The 25,370-nt window shown below is 38.1% G+C and overlaps 1 protein-coding gene across 1 annotated transcript; it reads right to left on the minus strand.

Annotated features, from left to right (window-relative positions):
- Window positions 1–6,744: 6,744 nt before the first annotated feature.
- Window positions 6,745–22,741, minus strand: LOC1272537 (irregular chiasm C-roughest protein). Its single transcript, XM_311453.4, has 4 exons — window positions 22,594–22,741; window positions 18,327–18,395; window positions 9,199–9,540; window positions 6,745–7,479 (listed from the first exon to the last, which is right to left on the minus strand). Exons 2-4 carry the CDS (start codon window positions 18,376–18,378, stop codon window positions 7,439–7,441), a joined length of 435 nt encoding a protein of 144 aa, XP_311453.2. The 5' UTR covers window positions 18,379–18,395; window positions 22,594–22,741; the 3' UTR covers window positions 6,745–7,438.
- Between the last annotated feature and the right edge of the window lie 2,629 nt (window positions 22,742–25,370).

Consider the following 25,370-nt stretch of genomic DNA (forward strand, 5'->3'; position numbering starts at 1 on the left):
TCCATATCCCAGCTTCGTCCGTCGCGACAGGTTCTTTCAGGTGAACTGATTTTTCAGGCTGTAGAATGACCGGTTGGCAGCCAGCATCCTTGCGCGCAACTCAGCTTCCATGCTGTTGTCGTTGCTGATCTTTGACCCCAGATGGGACGACTTCAAAAGTGCGTTCACCTATCTGCACGTCACGCCTACGTAGATTCTGATTATTTATCGGTAGGCCCGCTGATGTTGCCACCATCAGTTTGGTCTTTGCATCGTTTACCTGCAATCCGAGGTTCTCTGCCGGCTGCTCGATCCCTTGGTAGGCTTCTGATACATAGGAGAGCCGCAGACCAATGATGTCTATATCATCAGCGTATGCCAGGATCTGGGTTGACTTATAGAAGATGGTTTCCGTAGTCTCCACCATCGAGTCACGGATGGCCCTCTCTAGCGCCAGGTTGAATAGAAGACAAGCAAGCCCGTCCCTCTGGCGCAGACCTTTGGTGGTAGCAAAAGGTCATGAGAGTTTTCCATCCACCCTCACCTGGCAAGTGTCGTTGGTCATAGTCATTCGGATTAGCCTTATCAGTTTGGCCAGGATTCTAAAAGAGCTCATAGCGTCATACAGTTTTACCCTGGCTATGCTATCATATGCGGCTTTGAAGTCTATGAAGAGATGGTATGTGTCATGTCTGTATTCAGCCATCTTCTCCAAGATCTGCCGCATGGTGAAGATCTGATCAGTGGTTGATTTTCCGTTTCGGAATCCTCTTTGATAGTTTCTGACTATCTCTTCGACGTGCGGAACAAGGCGATCCTGAAGGATCAGGGAGAATATTTTATGGGCGGTATTCAACACCGTAATACCCCTGTAGTTGTTGCAGTCCAACTTGTCTCCCTTCTTGTATATGGGGTAGATGATGCCGAGATTGCAATCACAAGGCATCGATTCGCTATCCCACACCTCAGTAACAATTTGATGAAGACGCGTAACTCTAGTGTCGCGTATCTCGGGGAAAGACTGTAGTGTACTAGCCCAGCGTATGAAATTTCGCAAATTTTTGAGCATTTTACTGTTTTTTAGATCTTGTGCTAGATATCTCTTTTTAGATTTGTTTCTTTTAGGAGAAAAAAATAGAACTTTAATACTTATTTTAGGGGATTTACCTTCAAACTTTATTCGCTTTATACGTAACGGAAAAAAGACAAATGATGTGACTCTGACACAAAAAACACTCTTAGATGATCAGCTTCTATCATTTACAATACGCTAAACAGTTTAGTTTCATAGAAAATAGCTTTCCAAAAATGAAATATTTTGCGTTTGAAATTTCATACGCCGGGCACTAATCGGTAAATGCTTTCCCTTGGGCATTATTGCAATCACAAGCTCTGGGCTTTAACATTGCACTCATCTTACCGTACATTCAGGCTTATATCACCCTTTTTGTTTTCAATTTGTTTATTGGCTGATTCAAGAAAATTCTTGACATTCCTTTCGTTTATTCCCGTGATTTGAAATGATGCTTTCAAATGGGGTTCTTTCGCCATAAGAGTCTTCAAAGCAAGCTCAGGAGTAAGACAATTACAATTCAATATCGTCCCCAAACACAAATAATGAGCTATGAATGGGGTAAGATGATCACAATGAGAAAGCAGATGCTTATTAATTAATGAAGGGTGCTGGAAATCTGTAATTGATGATTCAAAGTGAAAATTAGACAATAATCGAAATTACTTCGGGATGATTTCATCAAAATTCGGAATATAGGAGCAACGCTGTAAACTCAGAACCATGTAGATCCGTTTGGAGGCGACCGGAAACAGCAGCCTGAACCGTTGGAATCGCCAAAATCCGGGGAAACTTTCTTAGCCTTTCAGAGCCGACGTGGCTTTGAATTCAGCCGGAATCGATGATTGGAAGTGGTTCGGAGGCGTGGGTACGATTCCAAAAATCCATCACTAGTTCAAAACCTCCCGTAACTTCATCTTAAGACTACAATAAATAAATCAAATGGAGTAAAGGCTCTTCCATTAAAAACGTAACGTTCACAAAAAGGGAAGCTTCCTATTTCAGATAATTAAAAATGAGAGAACATTGTGAATGGGTGAGAGGAGGGGGGAGGGGGTCTGTTCACAACATTACATTACATGTATTAGGGACAAGAAAGGGTGTAAAACATTACCCATATTGTGTTACGTGGTGTATGAATGAATCCTATGTAATTATTTTTTTAACGATATGGTACGTACTGATTTTCTTTCGTCTAACAAGCATAGCACACTAACGATTTGTATTTATTTCTCATCTTTCTAAGAGAACATCTATGGTGCATTGGGTGTTGGGAGGAAACAAAATATCAGGCTATGATTCCTTAACTATGTATATAACAATAGAAAACATCTGGATTGTGCTAAAACATCGTTAATGAGGTTTTTGTGGCTTTGGTTTGAACAGATCAGTTTTGAACCGTTATTTACTAAAATGATAAGGCTCTCGGCAATTCAAAATTATTTTTTTTAAATATTTTTCCTCACTTTGGTTTGTATTTTGAAAAAAAATAATTAACTGCAAAAAATGAGTTTTCTGAGAATATGAGAATATGTATATAAAAAAAAAATATGTTGGTAATTTTCCTTATAAAACTCATATAAACCTAAAAAAAACTTATAAAAACATTTTTTTAATGTATTGCTATAAAACCTTCCTAAAGTATGTTATTTATATTTTGAATAATTTTTAAATGATTTATTAAGTGCAAAAAACCTATTTTTCAAAGTATCTTTAATGGTACGACCACAAAATTCGTTTTTTTGTACTAAGTTATGTAAAAATGGTCCTAAAATTTAAAAAAAATTGTAAAATAGTATTTTACATAATTCACTATTTTTATCTATCTGCTCCGGATTTTCCGCACTTGCTCCATGCCACACTGCCAGCCTGCGGGTAATGAGGGCAATGGTTACTTAGATTTTTTGTTTACACAAACCGATTTGAAAACACATGGTATTGGATATAATGATTTTTTTTAATAATGAAAGTTGCAAATTAGCCACCTGATGATAACGTGTCCTATCTCATACCCCTTCCCATTATGAATCAAGATATTCAAGGCAATATTTAAAAAAACATGTTTGAAAACTATGCAAAATAGCTTAATTGTGAAATAATTGATATTCCAATTCATTCAATCATTAATAAAGCCAACCATACTCATTATTGGTGCTTAAGCACCTCGAATACTACATACACCATCGTCATCGGCAGATAAGTGTGGTACAGAATATCCTGTAAAACGGGTTGCCAGGACGTCGAACATGTACACTTCCTCAAATCTTCTTCTATTTGACGTAACGTCCTATGCGGACATGCCGGCCTGTATAGACTTTCGAGACTTAATTCATTACCACGTAGCCGAATAGTCAATCCTTGCTACGGGGGGCTGGTGCGCGGGCTTGAACCCATGACGGGTATGTTATTGAGTCGTTCGAATTGATGACCACGTACCACGGGACCGGCAAAAATCTACTACTCCGCAATATTGGCTGAGTCGGGACAAGGAAAACGCATGACAATAAGAGGCGGATGTAGCCGAGAGACCCTAAGCGGCCATATGCTAAAAAACCTTGCTGAAATTCCGAGCAAGAAAGCGGCGGATGTAGATGGCTTGAAAATTAAAATTGAATTTGGAACGATTTGCTCGCGGGTGGGAAGAACTACTTATTTCAGGATGTCCTTCCGGAACAAAGCACTAAAGGGAGAGATGGTTCATTGCGCAACATGGCTGCAACATACAGCGCGTTAGGTGAGACAACCGTGCGCACTGCATTTAGCCGGATAAGCATAAACTGCAGAATGATCCACAATGAAACTATGCTTACTGTAGCGTGCCCAAGAGGGCTGAATTGATTCTGACTGTATCTATCAAGAGTGATGGCGATATCTACCATGTGATGCTATCACCGTACTGCTATCACCGGTGTTGATTAAGAACAACCACGTTATAATTAAGGACACGTCAAATTAGAAGCAAAATCTGAAAGATGTGGGGCGGCAAGAGTAAATAAAGTAGTTTGCAAGTAAACGTGAATTTAGTTAATTGATCTGGGAAGGCTATAACAGTGTTGAACCATTCTTTTCTATAACAGTATAGATCGGAATATTAGAACTACACCCTTGAAATAGTTATTTGAGGTAATATGTTCACTGTTGAAATTTGATATTTTGCACAACAATAACAATAGTCTCATGCACAAATACCATTTCCATTTAATACTTCAAAACCAATTTCAAGACGATAAAATAAAATTTTGATAGCGTTTTTGGAAATGACCCTCATGAAATTAAAGACCGATAAAATTTACATTAAAATTGTTGTAAGCATCGATTAAGTATTACCTAACGAAGAAAACATAAGTCGAAAAAAAGAGTAGAAATGAAATTCTAACCACGTGCGATATCATATTTTTGTAGAACAATTTTACATTTATGGGCACAAAAAACAGAAGTTGGATTGAAGCAGAAGTGAACATTTCAAAAATATTATGTTTTTAAGTAAGCAATTGGGATTAGATCTAAACACGTTGTATATGTATTAGCGGCACCCTAATTGTTTAATCCACTGCACATCAATACGTTATTCAATCAACACGTTGTTGAGGTTACTACTTAGCTATGCTTTCCATAAAATCACGCCGATAACTAAAAAATAATAATAAAAAAATTATACATTTGTGTCAACAGAGGCATTGAACGTATTACTTCGATTGAAAATAAGTAGGAATGCAGCTACTGAACTTTCTGTTTTATCAAAATGGCCACAACACTCGCCAATCATGATTATCATTGTTATTACTTATAAGTGTAAGTAAATAAGATTCATTGGTACTTTACGTGCGTAACAAATAACCTTATTTTTGAACACCAGTTAAAAAAATAACAAAATTGCGTGACTTGGTTTTTTATGGTTATTTAAAATTTAAGATTTACATCAGTATGGCTCAAAAGTAGTCTCATCGATATTTAACGGTTCTGCTATGTACAGTAAGAACTGTAACAACCAGGAAGTTACAAGGTTAACACAGTTGTAAGAACAAATAAGAACAAATAGGTGTTTAAGTTATGGTTGTTGCCACTGAACGTGTAGAGTTTGAAAATAATTCTAAATTTGAGGACATCCGGTAGATTTTATCGGGCCTTAACTAGTCGATAGAAAACTCCCTTAACCGGCGACATATATCAGCCCGAAATAAGAATTTAATTGGGACTAGTACAGCTCCTTGTGCCATATAATGTCCACATAACGAAATCGATATAATTTCCCTGACTATAGAGTTCTGTAGTTCTGAGATTTCGTCAAGCAATTAAAATCATTTTAAAATATAAGCAATCAATATCATAATGCAAATGAATAGAATCATTACTGTATACGTTGGCGATCCATTTCAGTTAGTTGTGGTTTGGTTTTTTATAAGATTTTTATTCTGTTTTTCCACATTTCACACCACGATCACGAAATGAGGTCGTGTTCACAAGCACACTCAAAAAGATGATCCTCTGAAATTAATAACACCTTACCACACACTTCAACATGTCGTGCCATTCGTTTCGATGCGCAAAGGAACGTGCCCACTTGTTTCGGCATTGCCCGTATGTCACCTGCAAGGGATGATAGGCTCAGCACAAGGCGGACGGAGGAGGAGCGTTTTTTAATTACTATGGAAATATTAAGCCCATATTAATAAATTTTCGTTCGGGCATTGCGACAACGGTCCCCCTGTCTCCGCAGCGGGTGTACTTCGTAGGAAGAGCGGGTTAAAGAATTGTCCGTTAAATTCAACAAACCTTTGAATCGGCCTACTGTAGGTGGACCTACTTGCGGTGTAGTTTCGCAGCACATGCGTTACGATTGCATACTGACAGGGGGATACCAGCAGCAGCACAGGCGCCTTTGCTGGCGTTATTTAATGCGTGCCTCAAATAGAGCGCAATGAGCGGATTGAATGCAGACGTATAGTGATGCGCAGTACAGTACAGCGGAAAAAAAAGAAAACACCAAAAGTCCAGCAGCAATGGAGGAAAACATCGCATTCGCATTAACGGATGTTGCTCGATAGCCGTGAAAAGTCGGTGCAAGCGTTTCGCCATCATTTTCGTTTTTTCGTCCGGCACGGGGCTGCGATGCGATGCGACGGTGCTTTATCATTCCGACGGCGTGCCTGAGCCGATGGGGCTTTGTTTTATCGCGTGTTGTACCAATAATCGCGAGCAAATGGGATGAAAAATTAAGAAAAAAAAGAAAAAAAAAGCAAAAACTCGCGATCAGTAACGCAACAACAATATTGGAATGATCCAATATACCGTAATGGATGGGACAGGAAAGGGGAAAATGAGACTGCGAGGGGGGTAAAAAAGAGAAAGAAAAGCTTCCACAACTGGTCGGCTAAAAAGCGAAAGCAATGAAAATTAACGTACGCTCGAAATTCAAATAACTGGCATGCCGGTAATTATTTTCCTCTTCGTTTAATTGGCATTTTTTGCTGATTTTTTTTGCCATTTGCCGTTGTTTTTTCGGTGGAGCTTTTCGGTGGAGGCAATTTTTCAGAGCTTTTCGGTGCAAACCGACTTTACCCCGGTATCGCTATCGATATTTGATCAGTAGGTGTGCGTACGGGGCTTCCATTCCCATTCTCATCAAGCGGGGACACCGTTTGCAGCAATTTTCGGAGTTCTATACAAGCAACACTGTATGTGTGTTGGGTACATTTTTGTTTAAAGCTTTTACTTCAAAGGGTGAAGGTTGGACTTTTTTTTATTGTTGCTTTCCCATCGATAACCTACAATTAATAAGTACGGGGTGATATGTGCGATTCCGCGTGCCGAATGTTAAATGAATGCGGACTGCGTGTACGTACGGGCGCGCTGCAGTGTTACATTTTAATCACAATCGTTGCCATTAATCAGCTTGCCACGGCACATTATCGGTCTGTATGTGTCCGAGTGTATGTGTGTTTGTGTCCGCAGTGACGTAAGCGAAAGGGAGCTGTAGAAGTTGTGGGCTGTGCGTGATTTTTCCTCCGTTTGGTGCTACCATGCTGCAATTAAAATCATCCGTTCGTCTGCGTACAAAGCGTTTGGCATGTCGGGCAGTTCTGTTTTTGGGTTAATTTTGACCACTTAAACTGAGGGAAGATAAAGTAAGGTACAAGATAAGGTATAAATTATTCCTCTTTCTCTTACTCTCGTTTTCGCTAATGTTTAGAACTTTTCCCGGCTAACATTCCACTTTATGTTTCATTAATGCGGAAAAATGATCATTCGTTTCATTGTTCATTTTCTACCTCTCATGTGCTAAAAGTAAACACTAATATAAGTGCAGGACGTGTTTAAGTTACTATTAAGTGTAATTGAACGTAGTAGTAGCATTCAGCAAAGTGTTTATTTCTCACAAAAAGCTCTTTACGCTCGACTGTATTTAGCGTGCAAATCTTTTGGTGTAGCTGAAAAGAGGAGAAAAATATACAAATAAATATTGTTATAGATAATGAACGACTGATGATTTTACTACTAATATTATCCAAACATTCCATACAAAATTAGCATTTATGTTAAAAAGCTCATAAAGTACACAGTAAATTACTATGAGCCAAATGATAATACAAAATCCTATTGATATCACAATTCTCGGAAAACATATCTAAGAAAACCAAACTTATTGAAGTGTAAGGAAGTTTCTTCTAGAGCTGCTATTCAAAATTTAAATTATTTTGCTTATTTATTGGAATTGTGATAAAATATGACTCTTTTGCGATATCAATAGCCAATTGCCCAGACTAAAATGACCTACATTAATGGTTTTCTTTGCTATGTTAAGAACTTTTTCCCCATATTGTACACATTACTAAACAGAATATTCTTGTCCATAGACAACTGCAGAGAACGGTTCTCTTCGGTTGAGTTTGGTAAACTGGCTGCAAGTGAAGAGTTTTCTCTAATGGCTCATTCATAAATAACGTAACGCTAAAAGTGGGGTATTTATTATCCCCTTTTTTCAACGTTGTGTAACAATATTTAACTGTTTTATGTACGTGACCGTTTGGTGAGACAATTATTAAGTCTGGTGGTACAGTCGTCGACTCCTACGACTTAATAACATGCCCGTCATGGGTTCAAGCCCCGAATGGACTGTGCCGCCATACGTAGGACTGGCTAAAGCCGAGCTCAGTAGTTGTACAGGCAGGTCCTGATCGAAAACGGTTGTTGCGTCAAAGAACAAAAAAAGATCCGTTTGGTGTTCCCCATCCTATTCCTATGCTGTATCTCTCTGATTTATTAATAATATATTATTCATTTGATTTCTATATATTATAGATATTTAATTGAAAATTCTTGATTGTTTGATTTATTGTAACAAAAATTACTAATAAATCAACTTCTGGATTTTGCATTACGTAATTATGAAAAATTTGAGCATAATTTTAAATACCACGAAATAGAGACGTTTAAATAACATTACAATATGACTTATTACTATTATTATTATTATTATTTATTATTTATTATAGATAATATAGAAAAAATGATTAAAAAACAAATGAATAAATGATCCAAAAAGTACATTGCTTCTTAGACAGACTTTTTAGAATTTTAAATTTGATCTATTTTATGATGTTAACTACATAATCTGAAATCTAATTAAAATATAATTAAACTATTGAGGTAACATAAAAGTTCTGCCTAACATAATTAACCTTCCAAGGAGTATATTAAAAACCAACCAATCAGAGTAGTTAGCACCATCGAAAAAAAAGGAAATAAACTAATGAAATGCGAAAGATTGAATCCAACACGACAGGTTTTGACGGGATACATAACCTTAAAGGGAGCCTTCGCTAATTATCTTTTAATTCCAGCTCACTCTTTCTCAACCCCTGGCTTTTGTTCGCTAGCCGGTCCAAAACGAAGGCCCCACTTCGGTATCCCTCCCGGTAAGGGTTTAGCCTGCCGGTGGTTTAATTTGTGCCCTTCTCTGGCGCTGGAGTATATCGCATGCGATGAAATTTATTCTACCCCATCAAACTGTCACTTTAATTCCTGCCAAACAGCGGCTCCTTTTCTGTTCCTTCATTTCCATTTTCCCTCCGAGGTTCCGAGGCATTTCCGAAATGCTCGCCCGCCCGCTCCCGTCCTTTCTTTCCCTCTCCCAGCCAGATACGTACCGAGGACGGTCAGCTTCGCCTGCGCTCTAATTGGATGGTTGTGTTTGGCTGGCCCAACCTGACACTGGTAGAGGGCCGCATCGTCGTAGGACGTGTTGGTGATCCGCAGATTGTAGACACCGTCGCTGTGGTTCTGGTTGAGGGAGAACCTCGGATAGCCGACGATTTCATTACTGAAGCCAAGCGCAAACCCGTCCTTGGTCCACTGGACCCGCCCGGCCAGGTGCTCGATCTCGCAGCGCAACACCACCTCGTCCCCCTGGTTCGCCTCGATGTCGTTCGGCGTGATGCGGAAGGTTTGCTGCGGTTCGGCATCGGTCGACGTCACATATCGACCGCACACTGCCGCATACAGAACGCAACCGGCCAGCGGACGGAGATAATCCGGTCGGTGATGGACATGTGGACACGTTCGGCCACCCTCCCGAGAAAGCATTGTTTGTGTGTGTGTGAGGAGAGATATATTTAAACCGTCGAAAGGGGGAAAAGACAAGCAAGAAGGTACGATGTTAGAAAGTGAAGATTCGTTTAGCAATCTTGTGGTATGGACATTAACGTTGGCATCGGGCGTGCAGTAAGTAGGAAATAAATCTTAAGATCAATTAATTTTAAATCAATTTAGCGCAATAATGGCAGCTAATAGTTATAGACGCAGTACATTGGTTGTGTGAGGATGAAATAACCTAGTGATGGGTTGACTGAAGGTATGGGATGTTCTAGTTTGTTAAGGAAGAAGATTACTATGATGCACGCCATGCTTTTTGCGCTCTTGGCGATTTTTAGTTTTTGTCTCTAAGGTACCAATTCTTGCATGTAAATCACCTGCTTTGTATAAACCGGTGTAGTGTATTCCAATAATCATTTGTGAATTCTGCTTACTTTATCAATGATTTTATGAATGTTTATTTTATTATAATTTTATTGTAGTTTTTAAGAGCTAAAATGTTTCACAACACTATTGGTTGACAACAAAACAGCTAGCGGAATTTGGGGCAAGTGAACCACCTTAAGCATTTCAAGTTATAACTCACTAAAACGTGGTTTTCAAAAGCCGATTGAAATCTCATAACCATTTTACATCTATTTCCTCACTTAAAAATGAATTTCGCTTGAAAAAAGTGCAAACAAAACAGTTTTTGAAGCGTTTTAAAAAGAGTCCAAAAAGACGTTGTTTTTTGGGCTATGGGGCAAGAGTGCCACTCGTATGGGGCAAGACGGCCACCTGGTTAAAATAACCGTATTTCTTAGATAATTGGAAATTATCACGTTTGTACCACTAGTGTATGTATTCCTACATGTCTTGAGTTACGAATGATCCCCTTTTCATCACAAACTGTATCGCAATTTATGCACTCCACTGAAAGTCAAACAGTCTTCATTTCATAGTAAAATGACCACATAGCATGTCAATATTGACCAACATGGTTCTAAAATCATTTTATATCAGCAAGGCAAGGCTCCAATAGAATTAGAATAGTAATTTTGTTGAGAGTGTTATTGCTTTTCATGATTTTAGAGTTACTTAATCTTTTAGAAGTATCATAAATAAAGGAGTAGTGAAAATTTACTGTCTTACCTGCCATTAAATACCTGATTGCCTCAATGCCGTTGTTCATTATTTATATAGAATAATTACTGCATCGAATTGGTTGAACATTTTTGTTTTGTTTTTGGGTGAAAAAAGTTTTCCGATGAGTGGTCTTGAGAACTGTTTTATATTTATTACACAAATTTAGATAATAGGTGAACATATTTGGTGTCCGACTTTGAATGACCACCACTGTATACATTTTTTCACAAAGATATAAATGAACATACTTTATGTCATGTTCTTTTTGAAATTAGTCACCAAAAATCCATCCGGATCGGTTTGTTTCCCATACGGACCGTCCTTCCATAGTAATAAGGATAATAATAATGGACATTGTACGTGAACATAATTGCTTAGGTCGTTAATGTGTTCATTTACTATGTGTTCTTTGTCTCAATAACTCTCAGCAACACGAACTGAAGGGTATTATATCAAGAGATCGTTAGATAACTAAAAACCAAAAGCCTATGTATGCCAATTTGATTGTTTTTAGTGAAAAAATGATGCAATTTTAGAAATTCTAAGCCATTGTTTATGCCCAAAAATACATGCCAATTATTTAACTCCATGAATGCTTCAAAAATAGGCATAACAATTGTTATATTTTAAATTCTATCAATGAAATTATTCACTACATAATATAATTTCAATAAATTCTAAACCACAAAGTTTTAGAAATTAAGTAAAATTTTGTAAATAACGATTGACTCACAGTCAATAATTGATGCCTTGGAGGCAAAAATTATGACACGCTGTCAAAATTTGGTGCTTTAGAGACAAAAATAGGTGAGGTAGAGTCCACATTTGGCGGCAAAGACTGTATTTGTACTGTCTACCAGCTTCTGAAATTAACCATGCGCCTCCATTTCTATATTACCCTGTTACACCCGTTCTGCAATGATCAGCATTATCATCCCCAGCACAGTCAAATAATAATAATTAAAAAAATATTACCTATTTAATGTGTGATTTAATAAAATACATCTTTTTCAAATAACTAACTACATAAACCAAAGCTTAAACACTTTAATAAATAAACTGTTGTGACTGTTGTATCACAATTAATTAATTAATCGTTATTAAATTAGTATAGGATAAGAAATACATTACAATGCTTGGTGTCTAAAATTGTTTAGTATTTTTCGTACCATTCAATATATTGCGTTACTACACTACTTGAACTTCTTGAAATCGTTTGGAAAATAAAGAAACTACTGCCCTTCCCTTGCAAATAATGAAACGGTGCAATGGCAACACATTTTCTTTGGATCCGGCACACTGACGGTGAATAATAGCAACGTCACAATGGACAGCTTTGATGCCGAGGGAATCTAATGTCGATCTTCTTTTTTCTTTTTAAATGCCACTCTCAAAAGAAGCTCACATTGCAATACATTCGAGAGGCAGAGAGAATGCGAGAGAGCGAAAGAGAGAGCAATAGAAAAAAAAAGCCAAAAGGTCACACATCCGAGCAAGCACGTGAGAAAAGTGAATCCCCGCACGGGGGTGGGGGATGAGTGGCTAGTGCTAATGCTGCAAATTGTAATTTATGGTTCAATCAGAGTAGCTCCTGTGCCCGCTGTACTACAACCGGCAACGCTTTGGCCCATTCGCTCAGTTGGTTTGCTAGATTCACGATCGTGAAAAATCGTTTCCATCTCCGTCGGGGTAATAAAATCGCATTACGTCGTGCAGGGTGAACGGTTGTTTTATTTGACAGTAATTAAACTAAAAAAAAGACGCTGGTACGGATTGTTGTACATCGAGTGATAAGGACACCTAAGGCACAACAAAATAAAAAAGAAGGAAAAACAGCGAAAACAAACGATTGATGGGAACGAGACGAAAGCTCGACTGAAGTGAAAAGCTGAAAATTAAAAGCACAACATGACAAATCAATGCCACACAGAAGAGGGAACGGAGATGAATGTTGCTAATCGGTAGATCGTTCCCGTTTCGAGCCAGTTTCCTCAGCTGACCTTGAGTATCAATTGCACCCCCAGACGAGACGGGCGGGCGTTGATTTCCAATTAACAAAATGTGCTAAATTATTGTAGCCAAAAAATAAAAAGCCCCTCCTCACAACAACTCTGTTCTCCGGCAATCAACGTGCGCAATAAATCTTGTCGTCCATTTCATCCGGCACGCTTCGTGTTGACCTTTCCCCGCTTTATACGGTACGGTTTCTACCATCGTGCCATCTAATAATTCACGAACAAACTGTGGTTGGCCAGGCTCGGTGGCATCTTCAATCAGACGGTATTTGCAATTCCGGTGCAAGTTCGTGCTGTTTGGTGCCAATTAGTACGGAACACGGAGAAAGAACAGTTGAGTCGAATGCAGCAATGGCTAATCAACGCTATCAATCGTAGAGATATTTGTGTCGGTAAATCGGGCTTGTTTTTTTTTGCTGTTGTTCGTTTGTGTTCTCATTGGAAAGATATATTTCATCGAACGTCGCTCAAAGTGTGCGTACCTGCACTCACGGCCGCTGCACCTCACAATATGAAGCCAATTTATGAAGCGTATGGAAGCGTAGATGCCGGGATCCTTAATCAAATGATACCTGATTCGTAGTGCAAGGGGCTCCCTGTTTGTCCGGGTGCACTGGAGTGCATTTACGAGCACTGAGCGCTTTGAGTCATTTGATTGAAAGGTTGGCGTGGATCGGAGTTTTGATGCAACGGACGGTTGAAGGTTAGTTTTATGTCTTGATTTAATTTCATCAAATCGGTAGGTTCAGGGTATGGATGTTTTAATTGATTGGTACGGGACAGAAGCAGCTGAAGGCTTAGCCTGGTAAGTTTGAGATTGATTATTGCTAGCATAATATTGAGCTGTATTCTAAGGCTGGAAATACACGAACCGAGATCATCGCGGTACCGCGAAAATCGCGTATGACTTGAGCTGTCAATTATGTTATAAAATCTGACAGATAGGCGAGATAATTGCGGTTCGTGTATGGAACCATCCGAGGTCTGGTGACGATTGAATGTGCCAAGAAGAAATATGTTTCTATCAATTTGCGAATCAAATTATTTATTTCACATAGTTTATGCAAAATAAAATACAAAACTCATTTCTTGACACGAGTTTTCACACAAATCTGCCAGAAAAAGTAAAAATAATCGGTTCGCGCTACCTCGAAATTCTCAGCAATACCGAAGTTGGGTATCTCTGCGAAACAGCAGGCGCGATTGGAGGCGCGGAAGATTTGACAGCTCTACTGTTATACAACTGTTATAAACAAGGCGCGAATTTCGCGGTACCGCGACAATCTCGGTTCGTCTATTTCCAGCCTAAGAATTCTAAGAAAGCACAGCTCTTCAACTCTCGGATTGTGACTCCTTATAATAAATTAGTTGTTTCTCTTGCAATAAGCTTCATTTCCATGTGGATCTTGTTCTGTGGAAAATGTGTTCAGGCAAAACTAAATTAATTGTATATTAAAATAGCAAAGCTACTGGCTATTGTAAGGAAAATGAACGTTTTGTTGCCAGTGGTAGACATTGCAGCCGATATGTCAATACAAAATTGATTACATCAAACGGAACGGATTTGAGCTTAAAAGTGTAATCGGCAATAAAATCGATCCGTCATCAATAAAACCTTCGATCTAAAACATCTGTAGTGTAATATCCTGGAGATTTGACCCCTGATAAGACCATAGTGCCCAATATGCCGGATCAGAATATGACCATCACCGTGACAACTGTGCGATAATCTGAATGTCAAAATAAAGATCATTCGTTTACGGATCGTTGTACTGACAACACCTTCAGCCTTCTGTTTATTCTTCTACTTTGCGATTTTGTGCCTTTGTTATAACTTGAACGTTTAATTCAAATTGGTAAAATTCGAGGTTTTACATCTCAGAAGTGGGATACGTCTTATCGCCTGCACCCGCTTTGCTGTCTAATCCAGCACGGCACAAGATTGTGTAACAAAGAGTTTGTGTGTGAGATGACGCTACCATCTGCCATTGCGATGCGCAAAAACGAGAAGCTTCTGTGTGTGCTTGCCGGTATAGGCAGCAAATTCGATGATTAGGCACGATTTGCCTCATTGGTAGATGGCCAGATTCACCAGCCACAACGATCTCGACCCCTGCAACCCCAAAGACACCAGCCATCCAGCACTTGCATTTTGTGTGGCCGCCATCTTGTTCATATTGCATGGCAATGACGACGCCGCCATTTAGTATGAATACGGCCGCTGGCTATTCTTTTATCATCGCTCATACTTGGAATTCTGGAAAAGCAGCTCGCATCACTTCTGTTATTGCATGTGCACCGCATGCCGTCTTGTCATCGCCTCCGATTCTTCGTGTGTATTGCCTTCCGCCACTTTATGGATTGACCCCGCTACCACCCTCTACCGCCGCGTTATGTTCGAGTGCTGTGGCATCGGTTGTAGCCTACTGAGCTGTTGAACAACAATCATCGTGGTGTCGTTCAGTATTCAGGTTCATCCTGATCGACATTGTCCTTATGCTTGGCTGTAACTTCTGTAAACGTCAGCAAGACTTCTGGAGGAGATGCCGATCAGCGGCAGCAGTACTTACACCCACTATGAGATTGATTCAACCGCACGCATCACATGATCAGGATCAGTTCTTTTCGATATCAGCATCGTCCTCATGCTTGGCTGTAACTTCCGTAAACTTCAGCAAGACTTCCGGAGGAGATGTTGGTCAGAATAGCAGCTGTGATTGAAATTGACACCCACCTTGAAATTGACCCAACTTTACGCATCATATGACGACATCATTCAGGATCAACACCTTTCGATATCATCATCGTCCTTATGCTTGGCTGTAACTTCCGTAAACTTCAGCAAGACTTCCGGAGGAGATGTTGGTCAGAAAAGCAGTTGTGATTGAAAGTATGTGAGTTATTCTCATGCCAGCTCTGTTCAATAAGTATTGAAGATTTCTACAGTAAAGCCGCTCAAATTGAGGTCAATTTGTTTGTCAGGATAGCCGAGCTGTAATATCCTGGAGATTTGACCCCTGATAAGACCATAGTGCCCAATATGCCGGATCAGAATATGACCATCACCGTGACAACTGTGCGATAATCTGAATGTCAAAATAAAGATCATTCGTTTACGGATCGTTGTACTGACAACACCTTCAGCCTTCTGTTTATTCTTCTACTTTGCGATTTTGTGCCTTTGTTATAACTTGAACGTTTAATTCAAATTGGTAAAATTCGAGGTTTTACAGTAGGAATATTTGGACAAGAGTTTGTGTTTTTGAAAAGAAACGGCTTTGAAGGATTCTTCTTTGAAGGAGACATTCGGGTTCTGGTAATAATTGTTGTTGAGCTTTTTTGTGTCGTTTTTGTTTGATCGGACAGTTTTGAATCGTTATTTATTAAATTGAAAAGGCTCTCACGACAGTTTACATTTTTATACATACTTTGTTTGTATTTTCAGAGCAATCATTCAAACTATCAACAATCAACTGCTATTTTTTATTTAAAAAATAAAACAGTTTTATTATTATTTTTATAAAACCTTGAAGAAAGTGATTCAAACACTTATTAAAATCGTTAAAAACGTATATCGTGAATCATTTCTAAAATATGTTATTGGACGTTTTGACGATTATTAAATGCATTAGTATGTACAACAAACCTATTTTTTGAAGTGTCTGTATAGTTATGGTACAACCCTGAATTCGTTTTTTCGTAATAAGTCATGCAAATTACTAATAGTCCTACTACTAATTACGTAATAAATAGTCCAAACAATTAAAAAGAAATAAAAAAAGATGTGAAATAGCATTTTGCATAATTCATACATTCACTGTTATCTGTTTGTCTATCTGTTACGCACATCGCGAAAAACGGTTGCCCGCATATGCGGTAAGCGATGAATCATCAATTGATGCAAAATAAATAAAACTTCTTTAAGCTCCAGATGCGCGATCACTCTAAACTAGAATCTTAACACGTTACTGTAAAATTTAATAAAAACACTAACAGGCACTAATCACTAGTATACTTATGTACTACTTATCCTTGAATAGTTTAAATACTAACACTAAAAACTGTATGGGCTTCCTATGATTTATAAGAGACTAAATTTGCAATAAAACAATCATATTTGACCAATGGAAGAGAAACGTTTTTTTCTCTCGCATATTTGGACCAGGAAAGAAATCTCTCCAATCTCTTCACCTTCTTGTCAAGGACTCTTCCTACACGTGGTCCTTAAATTTGTTCGCCGTGTAACACTTTGGTGTTTAAACGTACGGCATAGATCATTATCCTAAAATGAAGAATCAATCCGCTTAATGTTTCCTAGAATTGTAGAGATTGGAAAATTCATTGTAGAGATGCGAGATCAGCTCCAGATTCGTTCAAATGATCCGGATCTTTAAAGTGAGCGAGTGAAACATGCATCAGTTTTTGAAAGATCCGAATCATCGCTTCTCTGAGAAAAACAGAGGCGAATGATCGATTGCCCATATATGTTTGGATCGTTCCCACATATATTTGAGCTATCGCCCTATTGGACATACAAAATATGGGTAACCCTTAGAATGAACCAAAAAACTATTAGAAACATAGTTAGGAAACAACAAAAATAGGGAGAAAACCAAAAAACCATGGATAACCGCTGTAAAAGATGTCTCTCTCTTTTACTGTCTCTCTGTGTTACTGTAGAATTGGCATTATCCGATCAAATGATCAACTTTGTAAATGAACCGGAACAGAGCCGATCTTCAAAAAGATCCGTTTTTAACACCTATAATTTGTTGTAGCAATGCAAGGACGATCAAGATGAATGGAATTGAATCAGTCCGGCCTTGTAAAATCCAGTACTTTTTTCAAATAGAATAACTGACCACATAGAGCACATTTATGACTAAAAATATTATTTGACCGCCAACACCAGGCTGTCCAGTGAACCGTTGCTTTGTTTATTGGAAATGTTTGATTTCGATTGGGATTTTGTTGGTTGAGTATGTGAAGTATTTAGTGTATGCATATAAGTTAGCAAATGTTTGCAAGATTAAATATGTGTGAGGTGTATTAAAATTGCTGTATTTATATATTATTACGCTATCCATTTTCGAACACTTCATGAATTTCGCTTGGTTAGTTAAACCCAAATTGTATTTATTTTGAATGTATTTAAATTTAGATCGATAAGTATAATGATCTATGGATTGATAAAGCAATGCTTAGATCGGATGCTAAGAGATATATGTTTTAAATATAGTTTTGCTGCTGAAAAATTATAAGATAATATATAATATTATATAATAATATAATAATATAATAATATATTATATATAATATAATAATATAATTAGTATTTTTTTTAAAGATATCAAATTTCTGTAAGTATTTTAACTGATTAATTATTTGACAGTGAACATATGCACTGTTTAGAATTTTGTAAGCAAAACAATATCATCCCTTTATCGTACATACCGTACATCCATGATCTTTGATGCTGATTTTTTCATGGTATCAGCTAGTGCATATAAAATACAGCCAGCTGTTTTGTATCCGGTACTTACCAGCAGTCACGACGATTGAAAAGCAGCAAAACTTCGTCACCAGAAACATCATTCCGCTCCACGTCGAAGCTGCCGAAAACGGATCGGAAGCCAATGCCGGGACCGTACCCGCACGCCCAATGCCGGAAAGATTACGATCGCAAAGGATGAGAAACAAAGCAAAGCAAACGATGAAAATTGTGACCAGATTATTTTTCCAGTTGATTGGGAGCAAGAGGATCCCCATTTTTGAGCAGATAACCGGACAGATATGGCACGGTATCAGAGCGGCTTACGGCCATTCGCCAAGACGCTCACGAACGACACGAACGACACGAACACCTCAGGGACGACTGGGACGATTGACCTTACCCTTTACCGTTCTTCTTCTCTTTCCCTCTGTATGTAGAGCGTTGTGTCGTGTGTGTATGTTCGTTTTTATGTGGCGAACCGTAGAACGATGATTGGGTGTTTATCGCCGGTCCGGTAATCGGATTATATTCGAATCCCGGCTAGGGGTTTGTGTGTGTGTGTGTATGTGTGTGTTTATACCTACCACTCCCCAAAACCTACTGTCCATTCTTTCACGGCAAACAAGAAAAAAAGGATTGACAAATTTTACAATCCAGTTCATTGCGATGGTATTATGAAGAAAAGAATCGTGCAAGGCCGTTTGCCGGGTGCCGACATTTCATAAGCAATATATCGGTATCGTTTCCGGGCAGCATAAATAGGGCGGCCGTCACTATTATGCAGGGAAGCCACAAGCCACACATGCATTACGGCGGCATCCGGAGGAGACATACAACCGTAGGCTTAATGGATAGTAGTGGCTTTAAAAATGTTTGCATGATTGGCCAAGGATTACGCCTTATGCCCATTGTTTGCCGACGCAAACCGGTACAGGCATCTTGAGCGAGCACGCTGCATCATTTAAAATGGGAAGCATACGAAAAGGCTGATGGCACAGAATACAAAAAAACACGCAAACAACACTTATATGCACAGACTCACACTCACACACACACAGATCCGTTCGGGTGATATCAAGCCAAGGTTTTATTGCATTGCGGTAATCGTAAAATTAAAATGGAAACGAGGCAGTAAATGTGTCTAAAAGGGTGCGATAGGGCATGCCAAATCAAAAGCAAGCTCGGTGATTGGTGAGGAGTTGCAGTGAATGTGAGATGTTTGTTGAAAGTATAAAACTCATTTACAATTTTACATGACATTCGATAGGGGAGAAGAATCAAGTGATGAATAACGATCGATTTGTGGATATTTCTTCTATGATAAATATAAAATTAGGTAAACAACCAATAAGGTAGTCGCTTTAAGCTACAAATGTGTCGCTTTAAGCTACAAATTAGCTACCAATAAACGCAGTATTGTGTCTAGGAAGCAAAACACATAATGTGTTGTATTTAGTAGTTTTCGTTGTTCGTGGAAACTCAATTTTATATGAAAAAGAAATATAGAAACAGTTGGATGAATGTACCCACTCTAGCTAGAAAACTCATGTTCAATAATTACGATTTCAGTCACAATTTGGTAAAACAATTTAGCGTAAAAATACGTAGAAAATGACCAATTAAACATAATTCAATGCAATATGTATGAAAAATAAACTTCAAATAAAAATTTTCTAATAATACATACACGAAAAACTCTCATTCACCGCTCATCGGGTAACCTGACGAATGAAAAGAATTTCTCGAATATCACGAATATGAATCTCAATAAATTCCTAACATTATCTCACTTTTCGCTGAATTGTGCCGAATTTAACAGGACATTATTGCAATTTTTTATACATTTTTTGGTTTTCAATACTTTTCTTGTAAAAAATAAACTTCAAATAAATATTTTTTTTAACATTTATGAAAAATTATCATCTACTGATCATCAAGAAAAATGACAAAAGGAAAAAAACCACTATAAATTCCTGGCATGTTCTCGCTAAACGTGGAGTTTATTAGAACAATATTGCATTGTATTAGAAATATGTTGGTTTAACAATAAGAATAAAAACATAAATAATTCTATGATTTTATTTCAACTGAAAAAAACGGCAAGTTTGCGCAGTTTGTATTTTAAAGTACTTGTCGACAAAACTTTACAGATAAATGAAAGAAAATAATATATGTGCATGTTGTAAAAAGCTTATGTAAAACATGTTTGATAAAAGCCGACGAATTGTATTTGTCATGTAACACTTATGTGTTGGTTTATAAATAGATATCAGAAAGAATTAATCCTCAAAAAATCTGTTTTATAAGCGTTTACAAAATTGTTGAACAAGACGTAATATGTTAAGGCTATGGGGCAAGAGTACAACCTGTATGGAGTAATACGGCTACCTGAATGAAATAACATAAAATAATTTCTTCGATAATTGGAGACTTTTACGTGTGTGGCACTAGTGTATATGTTTTTACAAATCTTGATTTCTTTTTTAAGTATAAGTGTCTGTCTTTGTGGTTTAACGCTATGAAAAAACCCTAATGCTAATCATACCGTATGAGCTTCAAACTAACGCCTTAGATAATAAAACAGATTTAGAGAAAAAAAAACTGTAAAACTGTTAAAGTAAAGAGAGATGCGTGACAGCCAACGTAGCAAGACGAGCACGAAAGGTAGTAATAAAGATCTAAAGGACACATATTTTACACTAACCCCACGAAATTTGTCATTGTTTCTATACTTTGCGGTTTTTTACATATTTTCGCGACTCTTTGCACCTATGAGTTTAGCGAGCTTATTTAATATAAATGAAAAAAAAACCATAAAATAACATAACATAAAATAGTTGAAAATAAGGAGAAATATCGACTATTATGTATGAAATTCAGTACAGTTTATCTAGCAATTGAAACGAAACCATCTGTATACTCTTTTGGTTATTTCACTAAAGTTTTACTAAAATAAAATAAAAAAGATCTTGCCCCTATGGCACTTTTGACCCTATGGCACTTTTGGCCCTATGGCACTTTTGCCCAAAATTCCGCTACATTGGAAAATACATATTATAAATAAAAAGGTGCATTAACTTCTTCTTCTTCTTCATTGGCACAACAATCGTTGTCGGTCAAAGCCTGCCTGTACCCACTAGTGCAGTGAGCTTGGCTTTCAGTGACTTATTGTTACCATAGCAGGATAGTCAATCCTACGTATGGAGGCACGGTCTATTAGGGGCTTAAACCCAACGGGCATTTGGTTAAGTCGTACGAGTTGACAACTGTACCACCAGACCGGCATTAACACTGAGTCTTTTAATTTATTTAAGGCATATAAGATAGTTTCTCGATATTTATCACGAAATAATTAACAACGACCACAATTCACTAGGAATGGCCATCCGTATTACTTATAATTATCGCCTAAAGTAATACGGCTTGGCCGTTTCAAGTGAACCATTATTTCAGAATTTTAAATTTTTTTTGAAAAATGGGCCTGTGGACGAAAAATAGCAATAAGAGTTCAGCGTTCCTAACTATATTTTGTGAGACGATAAAACTAGACATCTGATTGTGCTTTTAATTCAAATGTTTATGGTTATGATTAAAAGAACAGTTCTGCAACCACCAAGCAAGTTTTTGATAGCTTTTTACAAAACATAAAATTTAAGCTTAAAAAACACGTATAAAATTAAGCTTTATCAAATTCAAGGTACTGTTGTTTTGATTATTAAAATATGAAGATATTTTTTAATATGAATTTAAAAAGCATTGAAGAAAGCAACCGTGAGCATGAAAACCCCAAACAAACACGAACTCATTCCGGTTGTCACATGTGGTACCGCAAGAAACATCTGATTCCGCATGCCCGTGATGTCAACATATACAGACAGCCCGCTGTCATTTGCCAAGATGCTGCCCCAGCTCATCCAGCGACCAGATTGCACGGTATGAAACAACGATAATTTATTCCCCTCAAACAGGGAAACCACACTGGGAGGGAAAGAAAAAGTTCTTCCAAGAAGTCACACGATTGCTGATAAGGTTAGGATGGGCAAAATCGTACCGAAGGGCAACACACTAATAAGGTTAGAATTGGTTAACAACAAACACACGTCCACTAGGCAATCCCATCTACCCGTTTTCGGCAGCCACCAAGCACAAACCATCGTTTTCGAGGTCTGATCCCTTCCATTTTTATTTCCCTCATCACTCGTCACACGCAGTGTATCAAACTCGTCACTGACACTGGGCGATTCGTATCGTTTCATCACAGGCCCTTGGGTTAGTTGGATTTATTCCCTTTCGCTTTTTTTACTTTCGATGCTTACCTTTACCACCTGAAGGAAAGCTGCTGGAAGCTGGATATCTCTAGGCACGCAATACCTGTGTCCACTGACCGCTTCTGTTTGTGTTACGGTTCCACTATATCGAGTGTGTGTCAAAATGCTTTCGACAACATCGCCAGCGAAGAGCATGCGCAGTGTGTGGCGTTTGTTTGAGGCACTTCCAAATGCAGCACCCCCTCGAAAGCTGACGTGCGTTCTGAACGGGTGTTTTCAATCGTTCAAGCAAGAAACGTTAATTTTTGAATTCTGAAATAAGAATATATATAAAAAAACCAAAACATCCGAATGGAATTGAATGATTCGATGAGCTGAAAATAAATGGTTATAATTTGATGGAATTTTGCAAACTGGGCACTGCTTCACTCCACGATTGCGGATCTTTTAATTGATTTTAGCCCGCGCCGTCAGCGGGCAATGCGCTTGAGCTTTGATGTTTCATGCCGGTGTTATTTTGATAGCATATTATCCTCTCTCCCTCCCATCACCGCGTGATCGTTCGCCGTTTCGCTTTCAGCACGGTAGAATTCAACATTCATATCCGGTGCGCAGCACGTACCAGTACTCGGGCCAGTATCGGGCAAAATTTGGTACCCATTGTTCAATCAGTAAAATCAATTTATCTTGCGCCAAAAATACCAGCCAGCGCTCTAGTGTCACGAGCAAGAGCGGGGCGGAGGGTCCGTGGGGCTCGGTGCGACGGGCACGAATAGTGTGGCGTGCGCTTTTCGCGAAATATCACACGAAACACTAATTAATCAAAGCCCAAAATTTAAATTGACACCATACAACTTGACCGCGCGCGTGTCCCCGCGCGTCTGTCCGTGCCGCGGTGTTGGTATGTACGGTTTGTGTGTTTGTTTACCGCGTGTCGCGTGTCCCGTGCCCGTTGGTGACGCGAAGCAGTAATGACGGACGGCTTTTCGAACGTGTACGAAATGGATGTGTTTGGGTGACTTATAACCTTAATTACAACGCAAACAGCATGCCATCGATAACGGGGTAAATCAGTAATTATGTAAATTAAATCATTGCTCACGGCACCGGTGAAGGAGAGGCTCTTTGTGGCTTTTTTTCGGTGTGTGCTCTCATTCGTTACTGATTTGGGGACGTTTTCTATCGCCCTTGTTAGGTAATGCTGGGAATTTTGGAATCCTGCGGGTAGTGTGGTGTGAAAGACAGTGAGAATGCTCATGTTATGGAATCCAATTTATTATAAGCATGATCTCACCTCATAATCAATACTACCGATTGTGTTGATGAACTGCATCCATCTTCTTAATTGTCTATTCCAACAATTTCTTCATTAGCAAGTGGAAGTTGGTAGAAACAAAAACCATGACACATGATGATTGATACGTACGATCGGCATTGCAGTGAAGGAATTGTCGACAGATTTGTGGTACAAATGGTACAATAATTTGATTGCTGATTGGTTGACGTAATTAATTTATAGCCAAGAGAAAGCAATGGGATAGGATTTACGTTGCTAAATTGCAAGAAATTTATTATGAAGCAATTTGCGTTCTATTTTGTAATTGTTCATAAGTCGATGTATGTGTGTGTGTGTGTGTGTGTGTGTGTGTGTGTGAATGTTACATGATGCAGCAAGGAATAAATCATTAATTAAGGCGCATGGAAGTACATGCTGCAGTTCTTGGCATAAGATACAAAAGAAACTGGCACTTATCGTATGGCAATACGTCAGAAACATTCTGTCTGTTGGGTGTTTTAACCATGCAGGATTATACTCGTTTATGTCATTTGTTCTGACACTCAATTGACAAAACCACTAGCATCCTCATATACATTTAAAATTCCTAACCCCCTATTTAGCGTTTGAGAGAATTTTAGGGTACTTTTTTATGTAAATATAGCGAATAAACAAGCCACAAGAAAATAAAATTTTATTTCTTTGATATTTAGGGTACTTCCTGTTTACTAATAATTAAAAACAGAATAAAAACAAATGTAAGCCGTCATACTCAAAACTAACTAACTCAAAACTACTTCTATGTATAATATGTATGTTATACGTTAGCAATACGGCCGAAGCCGTTCTTTCTGAATAATAAATGTATGTTATACGCTTATTTCACATTATCTAGGGTTTTAAAGTATTTACTACAATCTACATCAAATTCATTAGGAGAAGTATTCAATTTCAGGATAACGTAGTAGCTTTAACGTAGTAAATTAATTATACACACTGAAAAAGAAAATTCAACGGCTGATCAATAGCCAATAGTAAATTTCTGCAAAATTGCGCCTTAAACTGTTGGATCCATAATGAAATGGCCAAAAATTGTATGTTGCAACGGTACGGGGCGATGTTCCCAATAATTTAAGTTCGTTTTTGCACACAAATTTGCCAGCAAAATAAAGTTATGTTAAGCCATCTTCAAGTGTGGGCTCAAAACACTGATTTTTATAATCAATCACACCGCGAACTCGAAAGTATCATCAGCGAAAGTATAAAAATCAGTGTCTGGAAAAGCCTTTTATCAAAGGCTTTACTAAGGCCCAATAAAATTATGGCGTGATTTGGCTAGCTTTCACTACAGTTGTGAGGTGGTACAGGTTGTTGTTATATGATACACCAACAAAAATGTGAATTTGATCGACAAGAACATGAACCTTCCAAACTGTCTAGATTTCTTGCCGATTGAAAAAAATATTGGGCAAAAATGAAACGGAAGTTAAAAAGGACAAGAAAACACACAAGAACAGCTGCCCAACTGAAATACTATACAAAAAAGGCA

Source organism: Anopheles gambiae, chromosome 3 (assembly GCF_943734735.2).
Source record: "Anopheles gambiae chromosome 3, idAnoGambNW_F1_1, whole genome shotgun sequence".
Taxonomy (NCBI): Eukaryota; Metazoa; Arthropoda; class Insecta; order Diptera; family Culicidae; genus Anopheles; species Anopheles gambiae.